Source organism: Odontesthes bonariensis, chromosome 2 (genome assembly GCF_027942865.1).
Source record: "Odontesthes bonariensis isolate fOdoBon6 chromosome 2, fOdoBon6.hap1, whole genome shotgun sequence".
In the NCBI taxonomy this organism is placed as follows: domain Eukaryota; kingdom Metazoa; phylum Chordata; class Actinopteri; order Atheriniformes; family Atherinopsidae; genus Odontesthes; species Odontesthes bonariensis.
The window spans coordinates 19504480-19517337 of NC_134507.1; the positions used below are offsets into that span (position 1 = coordinate 19504480).

The window sequence follows — 12858 nt, forward strand, 5'->3', positions numbered from 1 at the left end:
ACAAATCCAGTGTGAGTCATGCTGTGGAGGAAAAGGAAGTCCATTTTCTTGTGACGTCTGTAAGTGAAGGTGTGGGGCATTGATTTTCTCCAAAAAACATGTAAGTATTGACAAACACACAGAAAGGTGGCAAGCAGGGTCACGTGTAAACTTTCTGTCTGGAGATGCACTTATTTTTTTTTACGTTTCCTCCTCCTGATAGAGAGGGCTTAGAGGTTTTACAGTGATCTTTGGTCAATAAGTAATTAAGGGCATGATGTTTAGCAAATATATCGGAAAAAGTATTAAATTAATTAAGTCAAAAGTATTAACTTTTCTCCTGTGTGAAAATGTATGCTTATTTTATGCTCTGTGCCCTCCAAATAATAGCAGCAGATGCAGGACTCATTGTAAATTCTTGGTAATATCAATCAAATCTAGCTCAGTATTTTCCTCTGTTAAGAAAAGGGGAAAAAAATCTCCATATGTATATTTTTGTAAGCCTGAGAAAGTTCGAACATTTTGTCATTCAAAGTGTGTGTGTGTGTGTGTGTGTGTGTGTGTTAGGAACCAAAAATGCTTTAGATTTTTTTAATGCAATTTTTCAATATATATATGAACGTTTTTTCAAAGTACTACATAATATATCTCACCTTGTTCCCATCCAAATTTTTGGATGCCAAGGAAATTTGTGGAGTCAGCCAGGTTTTACTCGTTATACCTTGTCTAAATGGACTGTGTGCCATTTCCTGGACATGGGCAGATAAGCTGTGAAGCAGGACTAAGACAATACCTCTGCTACAAGCAATTCTTCCTGAATACACGGTGGCTGACAAGTGAATAGCAATGAATCACATAGATGAATGTGTGAATGAGTCATCAGCTTTTCAGATGACCAACTCACAGGCTATGTTGACGGAAAAGGTTTGTGACTTCATTCTCTCTACTCTTTCACACTCCCTTGTATCTCTTTCTGTTTCTCACACACACACACATCCCTCACAATTCACCGAGTAGCATTGTCCTGCCGAGAGATGTGTAATGGAAAAGATAAATGGAGGATAAAGCTAAGGTGACAGGACTGAGCATGCATGCGTGTTTGTGTGTTTGCATGTGTGTGTGTGCCTGCATGTGTGCACTGCACAACAGACCAGCAAACCATCTGCTCATCTCCTCTTAATGAACAAAGCAAACAGCAGGAGTCAAGGCTGTCTCCAAATCTGGAGTCTCTTTATTGGTAAGCACACACAAATGCACACATACACACATCTCTGTGCTGTTTAATCTGATTATCTTTGATTGAGAACAGGGGCAAAGCAACCTTTTTAGACCTCACTCCCACATCAGTGACAGAGAAGGTCTGAAACACAATTAGCAAGCTGTTACTGAGCTCTGCTTTGCAGTCACATCTGACCACAAGCAGCCAAATAGACCTAATGGGTGGGAACTAACCAATGGGAACTAACACAACTGCATCTGTGGATGATGGGGAAATGCAACACTATTAGACAGCTGTTCCCCATATCTTTTCAAATGTATTTGGATGAAGTGGTGTGAGCATCGGATCAAATGGCTGAGGAGCAAGCACCGTCAAGCCAGAAGGGATACACACTGTTTGATGTGAATAAAACTGGCAGCTATTTCACTGTAAGACAAAGAAGGACCTCTGCAAAGGAAGTCTGGACCTTGACAAGATATGACACTGTGCACATAAGGCCAAGGGACCATAAGCAAAAGTCATTAATCTGTACACTGTGTAGCCATATCCTGGTTAAATCCCCAAGGAATATTAGCGCTGTTACCAGTCTGTCAGAGCACAAATCACTTCAGGACATTAAACATTTCCTATGCTGCTTGAATGGATACCAGAAATAAATATTACATACTGTGCAAATAGTCATAGATGACATGCCTGAAGATAAAACATTATTAGATCTGAGCTTCAGGACACTGGAATGACGAAGATAATAGCAGGGTGGTATCATGAGTCAGAAGACCGCTCATCACGAGGATAATCCGGGTACATGATCTGCCCTAATAAAATGCTTATGAACCCTGCCCTAAATCCCAGCTGTAGGGGGTTACATTTGTTAGATCAGTGGTTATCAGCCTAAGGGTATAGACCTGACTAATGGTAACTGGACAGAGAAAAGGTTATAGATAGGAATAGGAATGAAACCTTCTGTCACCGCTGTGTAGATGCACTGTGGTGTAGTGTACAAGGACATCATAAATTATATATTATAATATGATAATATATATATTTTTAATTGGTCTTCTCGGTTCTTTCATGGGTTTAGTTTTGCTTTCTAAACAATCCCTCTTTTTATTCTATGGAAATTTTTAATTTACAAAACTACAAATTTGTACATTTTATTAATTTAATTATGATTTACATTTTGTTTGGTGTTTGCACTTGTTTTCATTATTATTATTAATATTATTATTGTTATTATTATTATTATTAATAATAAACCAAACAGAATGTTTGGCATATATATGGACATTTGTTTGGTTTTGATTTATGTTTTTATGTTTTAATGTGTTTAGGGAGCTGTGTTTGTGTGATTGTATATTTACTTTATGTCTTATGTGGAATTTCTCCTGGAGCATTATTTGTGGGAGGTTCATGATTGGATGATGTTTTTGCTGATGTTTGGGTTAAAGACAGTGTTTTTATTGATAATGATCATGGTTAAGGTCTGTTTGGTTTGTTTGATCTGTTGTTAGCTAATAAATCTGAATGACCTCAAGGGAATGGGTGATATAAAAGATCAGACATGAAATTAAAATATCCTCGCATTAATTTAGAATAGTCAGAGAAGTAGTAGTAGTCCCAGTATTTATTTATTTTTGATAATTACACTTAATCTCAAAAGCATTTGTAAATAATTTTATGTGTAACATACATTAGCAGAATTGAACACATTCAGTGACTTATCTCAGAAATAATCTATTAATACGATATATATTTATATTATACTACATTTGTCATTTGATTTGTATAACTAACTTTTCTATTGACCAAGGAGCACCAGCTCATCTCTTAAAGTGCCCTCAGAGAATCTTAAACACGGAGTAACAGCGTCCTCCACTGGTCACTTGTTTTCTAATTCATTCCAACTTCGACTGCACGCATTTTGTCCATGTGGGGTTTCCGTAGGAAATTCCTTCTTCTGGTCTCCTTCGCCCGGTGACAGCATGGAACCGTTCTCCAACTTTATTTCGGTGTTTTAGTGTTAGTTGGTTTTGTTTTGGGTCAACGGACTTCCTCTTGCCTTTTGTACTCCGTTGGACGCCATGTTTACCACCACCGGTTCCCGGGGCCTCTGTAAGTATCCCGGGTCAACCCGATAAACCTCAGCGGGGCTGTCACAGTCCACTCAACGCCCCTTCTGTCAATTTCAACGCTAACTCCTAGCTTAGCTAATTGTTATTAGCATGCCGCTGTCATTCATTTATTGTCAATTACAACTGTGATTTATTAATCAGCAATCTACGTCACGTATATCCAGTAGGTCTGTTCATTCAATTTAAGTTTGGTTTTTCAAATAATATGAACAACCAGTCCAATTCGTAGGGGTCTATATTGCCTACATGTGCAAACAATCCCCTTGTTTTTTCTCCTGTTAAGGAATCGCCAGAGGCACTTATCATAGATAACAGCTGTGTCACCGTTTCGTTTTGTTCTAAACTCTTTAATGTGTGTTTCACAGACAAGGCTCCTCTCTCAAAAGGCCTTCTATTGATTCTCAATGGGCTGACTGTGATGCTCACCCTGTTGCCACAGTACCAAGAAATGTTCGTCTACAACCTGCAGGCTGTCATACAGCAGCACCAGGTATGTCTCCGGGATAGATCTGCCTGTCAGTCAGTGTGACCCAGAGAGGATAAGATCAGAGTACCACTCAGTGTGGTCCTAACTGGTTGTTAGCACCAATAGAAACGTGGATTTCTTTATACAAAGAGGCTGATTTATTGTTCATCATCAGGACAGAAGTTAATAGAAAACACTAAAATTCACATCAGCTCGATTCCAGATAGAGCAGACGTCCTTAACTGAGCTTTCACCCACATGTTAAGTTTTTACCAGCGACTAAGTCATTGTGTGACTTTGTGATCGATTACAAAAGAACCAGAGAAATCAGTGTTAAGGCCTCACTTTAAGGAACACACAGCCATTTAAACATTCTTAATCACGTTACGGTATGGAGTGGGCCACTCTCAGTTGGATTATTTACACATTTATACTGTCACAATATTATGTCCTGCTTAAGTTTTCACAGCATATTGTGACAGACATCTCTGCTCAACAACACAGGCTTGAGGCTTCAGAATTGGCAGGTCCAGCTATTATAAGTGATTTTGGGCTTATTTTTCTTTAAAAAAAACGTCTTGTTTGGATGTGTGTTTATATCTCAGGCTGTGTGTTTAAGTCACAAGATCTAGCAACACTAACTCTGGCATTGTTAAGACCAGAACAGGAAGACGACAGTAAAAAAAAAACTAAAAAAAAAACACACACTTTTGGACTAGAGGAGAAACCCAAGTAGGTTAACGCTCCATGTTTTGAGGAATATAATTAAAGTTTTGGATGGGCCAAAACACTACAATTATACAGGGGAAATTATATGGGTGTGAGTCAAGAAATGGAGTATTTTGTGTAACATGTAAACTGTAATATAAATGAATCTTTGCAACTCATGTACACTTCACAATTGAAATATTGTCTCATCTAAATCTAGATTATCATGATTTGGGCCAATAGTCAGTTGTTTTGCATGTACACAGAAACACTGCACAAACGCAAAGTTGTGGAAGACGATCCCTACTTTGTTTGCTTTATTAAGGTTTCTTTTAGTGTTCTTTTAATTATCAGAAAGTCTAAGGAGGGACAGAAAGTGAGGAATTCTGTTTTGCTGATACATGACCACCTGTTATCATATCATACCTCTTATCTCGGTCACGCGATGGAATTTGAGCCACATTTACTTTTTTATTTTTATATTTTGAGGTGAGTATGATCTTTGAGTGGCATTGCATAACACTTGGGTTATATCAAGTTACTCAGAGGACTCATTATTATGTTGTACTATGTTTTCTATGTTCCCCTGTGCGTTAAAAGAGGGTTTAAAACTCCGCTGTGCCATGTGCTGTAGGTGTGGCGGTTGTTGTGTGGCAGGCTGGTCTGTCTAGACGTGAAGGACTCCTTCTGCAGCAGCCTGCTGATCTACAACTTTCGAATCTTTGAGAGGAGGTTTGGCACCAAGAAGTTTGCCGTGAGTATTAAAAGTAGGGATCCCTGTTGCTAGCGATTTTCCAGCATGTTTCAGTTCTGATTCAGAATCCAAAAGCAATTTCATGTTCAATTTGATTTGGATGTTGAATAGTTTGGAAAATGAAAAAGACCAAATGTCTGTCTTGCCACGCAGCATTCACAGGAAAAAGGTTTATTTTGATATTGATCTTAGGATTTTATGAATCAATATCACATCATTCAAATGAAGATTGGTTCAAAATGGGTAGTCATGTTTTTGTACACCCAGGCCCAACCAATATCATAGTTAAGTCAGAGAGAAATGGAATAATAACAATAACAATTGAATTGGATGCATGTAATAAGATGAAAATGCAGTAATTTCATTGCTGTACTTTGAGTTGTTTGTGGGTGAGTTCTTTTTCACTTACTGCCATATACAAAAGCAAAAACTGTTCAATATGTTCAAGTACATAGGATCATCATGTAGAAGGAATATGACCTTTAGATCTTCTAACTTCACCTTTTAGAGGTTATAACATCCAACTTCCTCATGTGGCTGACTTCATGTTTCTACTGAAATATTTGAAGATCTTTAGGTATTTATTGTACTAATCGTTGCACATGTTGCTTTTTAAAAAAAACAAAAAACTTTTAGTCCTTCCTGTTGGGTACTTGGTGTCTCTCTGCGCTGATGGACTCCTTGTTGGCCCAGGCTTTTGAGTATCTGTTTGACTATGAAGTGGAGGAACTGCCTGCCGGACTGTGAGTAGCATGCAGTTATAATGCACATCTCTGGGGCAGAATGGTCCTTCACTTCTGTAACCGCTGAAGATCTGCAATTACAACTTATGCAGCTTTATTTATGATGTTTTAAAGCAATGTTGAAAGTGTGTGTCACTTAAGTGTAAAATCCTCCTTTATAACACCACATAAATCCATGTAAGCCTCGGGCTGTGTTCATTTGGTAGTTTCTTTATCCCCCGTCCAGCTTAAAATTTGAGTATACAGTATTTAGATGGTGGTGAAATGTGACAACAGTATTTATCCACCTCCACTAAAGGAGGAAATTTTAAATGCTTCGACAGACTTGGTGAAGTAGTTTGTTATTATTCAATAAGGTAATTAATTACAAAAGCCAGCATGGCTTTGTTGAATTGCTTGATTTGTCACTAGAACTCAAATGTTACTCTTTTTGTCTAAAGTAACTTTTCCTTCCCTCCTTCCACAGGCTTGCTCCAGTCTTTTCTCTATTTGTGCCTTTCTATCAGTCAATCCCCAGCATGCCAGTCACCCAGATACTGGGCCACATTAACATCACCAACAAGTCTCTGGTTTACATAGTTGGGTTGCAGGTAAGCCCACATTCTTCCAGTTTGTGAACACCTGTGCTTATCTGCCTTGCTTCCCTCAGTTCTTCAACTCTTAAGTTTATCAGCATGTCACCTTCGTTCTTTGTTTTTTGTCTCTCATCCTACAGCTGTTGACTTCCAGTCCTTTCATGTGGCTCCTTGCACTCAGTGGACTGGTGAGTATCCAAAATCTCTCCGAACCGTGTATCTAGGAAGTCTGCCAGTATTTTTAAAATTGTGATTAATGGTTAAAGATGCACTGTTTGCTTTAAAAAGATGTGTGTTGATACTATAAATGTCCCATGATTTAACGCTAACACAACAACGAAACAAATGAGCGAGAACAAAATGAATCTGTATCTGTACTTATCTTCTTGTTTCTTTTAGTATCCATGTATGTGGAAGCACCATAATCAGTACTGTTGCCACACTCCCTGAGCCCTGTAGCGCATTATGGATTACATCAAGTAAACTTGTAATACCCATAATATATACACATGTATTTTCTAAATGTGCCTTTCAGATCTCAGGCGGGCTTTACTACTCCAATGTTCTCTGGTTACAGAAGATCCTTTTCGTTCCTGCCTGGGTTGCTTTTATTGGACGCTATATTCTGGAGCCACTCTTCTCAAGTGAGTCCAGCCGGTAAAATTCATAAACACAAATCCTGTGTCATTTCTTTTGTACAGTGACCAGTGTTGTAGGGCCTGTTATGGAGTTGTTAATATATGTCTTTTTTTTTAGGCATTTATCCAGTGCTGTGATGCAGAATGACACACAACATTGACTTTTTGTCAGATTCACTTTCACTTGTTTTAGTTATTCTTCTTTTAAAGAAATGCAAACACCATGTTCACCTAAAGATAGGTTAACGTTATCAGCTGTCTGTGCTGGTTAACCTAATCAGATTATTATCTGAATAATTACAATGTGGAAAAATGGGGAGTCTCATCTGCCATCATGGATGTTTCCACACATCCTGCTCCCTTTGTGCTCTACCAAGGCACCAGTGTCACATTTGGGGTTTTGACAAAAAACATCTCTCACGATGAACAAAGTTGTGTAGCGCACATGTGAATGAATGATTTCAAACAAGTCCGGACCTCGTCCTCCACACATTCTCCTCTGTGTGAAAACCTCCGAATGAATCTCCTGGTCCAATAGCCAATTAGAAGGTCAGTCAGTGGAGGGACGATTAAGTGTGAGTGGGTGCTTTGTTTGATCAAAGTGGAAATGTAGTATGGCACAAATAAAGGAAATGTCTTAGTAGCACGGAGAAAACTTTTGTTTATGCTAATCAGGCTACAATAAGTTTTTAAATCATGTCTGAAGAGTTTGGACTCAACCGGAAATTCATGGTAACAGTTAAGTAGCTGAAGGCCTCTCTCACATAGACTTAATGCCCATTAGCACACCATCAGCAGAATTCTGCACATCAGTTGTGTTCATGGCAGGGCTGCAAAGATAAAGCCACTGCTCTCCAAAACAAACTCTGCTGCATATCTGCATTCTGTTAAAGATCATGTTGAGAAAAAAGGTTTTGTGGATGGATTTGATCAAAATAAAACTTTTTGGTTAAAACGAGGTGTTCTGTATGGAGAAAGGAATACTTAAACCCATTTGTGAAATGGGCTGTAACAATCATGGTTTGGGCCTTTTTTGCCGTGTATTGAATTCAGATGTTATGCCATCATTGACAGAGGATTAGCTCAACCACCAGTGAAATTTAAGAAAAATAGCACTAAAATTCATGATTTTAAATTGAAGCGAAAAGGTGTCGTGACGCAAGACAGAAACATGTTCTACCAAAAAAATTGAATAAAGTTAATGTTTTGGAATGGCCAAGTCAAAGTCCAGACTAATCTACTACAAATGCTGTGAAAGGACCTCAAACGAGCAGTTCAGGGAGAAGCAACCCACCAGCATCCTGTGGTTGAAGCTCTTCTGTATGAAGTAATGGGCTAAAATTTCTCCCAAGACGAAGTGCAGAGCAGATCAGCAGTTTCTGGAAATGTTTACTTGCAGTGATTGCTGCAGAAGAAGGGTCAAACAAAAACTGACAACAAAGTTTCACCATTTTTTTTTTTTTTTTTTTAGCAATTCACTGATGTGAAATATTGGATCGTTTTTCTCTATAAACTAAGGAGTAGGTCATATATTTTTGCATCATTTGTTTAATTGGGTTCTCTGTTTCTGCTTTCAGGACTTACTTGAATCATTTTTGTTTTTTATTTATTGCAAAAATTAAGAACCCCTAACAGGACTCACAAACCCTCTGTTATTGTATGCGTAATATAAGAGCACACATTGGTGATTTGTGAATAAAAGTAGTTGACTAATGTGCTTTTTTTATGTTAATACACACACTATTTTTAAATACCTTTCTCCTTGAAAGGTTGTGTACATTTAATGTTAAGTAGCTGCTCGTCTCCCTGAAGTCCTGTCCAACCATTTTAAGCCTTTCAGCTTTGAAAGTCTGCTTATCTGCCTTAAAATAGCCAGTGCTATAATAGCCCCGATGTTACTTTCCATGTTTAGCTCCATAACTGAAATAAAACATGATAATGGTATTATGGGAGCTGCTCTGACGCTAATTCATTTATATAGTATATAGAATTATGAGTCTCTTTTTGTGTGCTTATTAACGTGTTAACATCTGTGATTAATCAAGGCTCCCAGCCCAACAATGAGACACCTGTGGGGATGGGAGCCACTCTTGACATTCAGAGGCAGCAAAGAATGGATCTGCTGGATCAGCAGATGCTACTGGCCCAATACAACGAGGCTAGGAGGAACACCAGACCTCAGCCACGGGTAGGTAAACACGCAGGCTTTTTACAGACTGAAGCCCATGAACATAAACGCACAATGTCAGAACATGATTGACTTCAATTACCCGATCCCAGCGACTGCAGCAGCATCATCTGTACTGCCTTCGCAAAGGTCGCAGCAAATCAGTGGAACAATGTTCTGCGTTGTGATGGAAGCGGTTGTCTGTAGGACCCACGTTTCCCACAAGTCCCAGATGCCATGCAAAACACAAAAGGCCACCGTTTCCCAAGATGGCGACCCTCGAAAGCCATTTTATGTGGTTTTATGACCTGGATTGTGACTGGATAATCAACTTTTCATGATCTTGGCTTTAAAATAAAGGTTTTTGAGAATGAAAAAATTAAATACTGCATTAAAAAAGGTCAAAATGGTTGTAAACTGTGAACTTAGAAGCCAGTTAATTGCAAAAATGGTGTCTTTCGAGGCTGAATTTAACATATTATCTGGACAGGCAATACTTGGTAGAAATATATGTTTTTGCCTGTATTTTTCCATTTTTTTTTTTACCACCACCAGTCGTCAGGACTGTCTCTCTGCAGTTGACATACAGTTGCCTGCCATGTGGCATGTTTTACGCGTGGTGCAAGAGAAGCACTTGTAAGTGAAATGGCATCATTAGACACTTCATGGCACGCCTGACAGGTTAACCATGCAGTCTTTTTGCCATTATTTATCAGCATTATGATCTACTACTTTGTCCGAACTTGATCTCTGATCAAATTATGACGGGAAACTGTGATTATGGGTAAAAATTGGCCAACCATCTTGAAAACAAGCAGCCATATTGAAATTGTACTGGCCCATTTTAATTTGTAATGTCGAAAGCCAGATATTTTTAAACCTAAATCATTGGAATATGTCCATCTGGCCATCCATAAGTTCAGTTTTTTAAAAAGATTTTTTACATTTTGTGAGACCGATGTCATAAAAATGGCTGAAAAAGTATGTCCTAAGCATTATGCTTGTGTCACAAAGTGAAAGATCCTTCTGGAATACTGACTTAATCTGCTGCTGTGCGTGCGTGCGTGCATGTGTGTGCTTGCAGGCAGGGTTGTTACAGTGGACAAGGTTGTTCCCCTCCCTGAGGCAAAGAGGACAGAACCGACCCCCAGTGCAGGCTGAGGCTCAGACACAGCCATCCTCACAGCCACCATTACTAGACAACTCTCCTGTCGCAGAGGAGCAGGTGGGAATTGGCTTGCATGTACGTTTGCTCTGTGTCCTTTGGAGTTTTTACTTACAGGTTATAAATGGTATTCTCCTATTTCATTGGAATCTTCATAGATAAACACAATGCTCACTGCTGCGTACTAAAATTAGCTCGGTCCCATCTATTTCAAACTTTAAGCAGGCCACTCTGGTGATTTGTCTTTTGCAGCCAACTGATTGTGTTTTCGTCCCACAGGTTGCAAGGTTAGTGGAAATGGGCTTCTCCAGAATTGACGCTCTTGAGGCCCTCCGAGCTTCAAACAACGACATAAATATGGCAACTAACTTCCTCCTGCAGCACTGAGGGAAACGGTTAGGGGAAAAGAGGTGGAATACAATCATAAAAAGAAGCTGTTAAAAAAAAAAGCAACCAAAGCAGAGTAGCAAAATGGAGGAAAAATGTTGCACAGAATTAATGAGCATGAATGTTTGAGAATAGGGGAGAAGACAAATGAAGTCTGCACAGATAATCTGAAGGCTGTGTCGCTGCTCACTGAAGCAATGTTAAGCTAACCCAAGCTGAACCGAGGCAAAGAAGCAGGCTGGTTTATGGAGAAGTGTGAAGCACAAAGTGGTGAAAGTTATTTGTGTCATAGCTCTCTGACGGCCGTCGTAGTGTGAAACGGGCGTTGTTGCTCAAGGCAGATGAGTTAGAGCTCTCACTCCAAGGGATGACCTGTGAAATATACACGATACAAATACAGAAGTCAAACACGTACAGTATAGTTAGTTATTTCTTTGAAAACAAACTGGGGCCAAACTGGGACTAAATAACAGGTGACTCATGTCCCACTTCATGTGAGTCATATCAACTTTACCAAGCAATGTAAAGTACAATGTTGATGTTTCCTGATCTACTGTTGCGTAGTGCCACTTTCCAAATGGCTACCATGAAACCAAAACGTTATATTCGTACTAGAGATGAAGACAAAAAATAGCCAAATTCCTGAAGCAATTCATCAGAAAACATTACGCCACGTCTGTATTTCAACTCCATGTTGTCCTGGAGAAACTAAAATTCTTCTTCTTACAAACATCCACGTGTGGGTGGGTTTTTAAAGCACCGTCTAAAACAGAAGGTTTTATTCTGCACATGGAGGTGTTTGAAGAATCAGTAATGAACATCATGGCCTACTTCACCATGATTTCACCACACAGTTCTTTGTGGGCAGGGTTTCCTGGAAGTGGCAGAGCTTAACTTTTTCATGCATGAGACTTTTAAACAAAGCAGTTAGCCTGACTGACACCTACTTGATGAGCCACGCTTCTTTGGAGTCGACTGGTTTGGCCCATTTTAACTCAACAAGTACATTGTGGGACAGACTGGACAGTGGTTAGATGAGGTATCTCAGGGTTTGTAAGGCGACTTCTTCTGTCAGTGACATATTTACAGACATGAGGGCACCTGTACAGATGCAGAGTGTATGTGCTCACATGCAGAGTAGCTTGTCAGGAGGTCATGTTAAGTTTAATTTATTCTGTCTTAACAAGAGTTTTTGGCTGTAAGCACTCCTGTCTGAAATGTCAGTCTTAAAGGTCTGTTTATTTATTATGCAATGTCATGACAAGATACATTTATGGAAACTATGCACTGCATAGTAACAACTTTGTGTATATAAACATACATGCAAGAGAAGTAATATTTCAGCCACTGTGTATTGATGTCAAACAGATGCTAGTTTTATATTTTGGGCATAATTGTTGATTGACCATTGAAATAGGTAATTTGTGTGTATGTATTTCTGAGAATGAAACTGTAATATGTGGGTGTGATGAGAGAGTTGTTGCATGAACAACTTTCTGATTGAATTGTATTCGAACTGTGGAATAAATCGACTTCCTGACTGAATTGTTTTTGTTATGATGAGCTTGCATTGATATTGAGTTCTAGTGTCTTCTATATTTCTAACCCTTGGCTTGAAAGCAATCCTAAAATTTTAAAGCATTTGAAATTAAGTGACCTTTTAAAAATTTAAATCAATTTACTGGGGACACAATTTTTCTTATATACAGGGAATTATACAGGGAAGGCAGAGCTCTTCACTTATTGTTTTTTTTAAGGACAAAATATTGACTCACACTAATACACTTCATACTATACTGATGTGAGTATTTCCTTTTACTACAGCCATCAAATTGTGGAATCTAGAACAAATATAATGGCTTAGATGAATGCCTTCTGCTTATGCAGCCAATGCCAAATCAAAGTAATGCTTCCTGACTAGAGCC

General features: G+C 38.8%; 1 protein-coding gene across 1 annotated transcript; it reads left to right on the forward strand.

Moving 5' to 3' along the window:
* Window positions 1-3008: 3008 nt before the first annotated feature.
* Window positions 3009-12468, forward strand: ubac2 (UBA domain containing 2). The gene is made up of 10 exons (XM_075478469.1): window positions 3009-3310; window positions 3696-3820; window positions 5139-5258; window positions 5895-6001; window positions 6468-6591; window positions 6717-6764; window positions 7112-7220; window positions 9260-9402; window positions 10466-10606; window positions 10826-12468. Exons 1-10 carry the CDS (start codon window positions 3280-3282, stop codon window positions 10931-10933), a joined length of 1056 nt encoding a protein of 351 aa, XP_075334584.1. The 5' UTR covers window positions 3009-3279; the 3' UTR covers window positions 10934-12468.
* Window positions 12469-12858: the final 390 nt, after the last annotated feature.

What these genes read in the sequence shown, in the direction of transcription:
- ubac2 (XM_075478469.1), top strand. Translation starts at nt 3,280, where the DNA reads ATGTTTACCACCACCGGTTCCCGGGGCCTCT. An exon ending in TTGGCACCAAGAAGTTTGCC is followed by an intron (nt 5,259 to 5,894) that starts GTGAGTATTAAA and finishes AAAAACTTTTAG; the next exon opens with TCCTTCCTGTTGGGTACTTG. An exon ending in GAGGAACTGCCTGCCGGACT is followed by an intron (nt 6,002 to 6,467) that starts GTGAGTAGCATG and finishes CTCCTTCCACAG; the next exon opens with GCTTGCTCCAGTCTTTTCTC.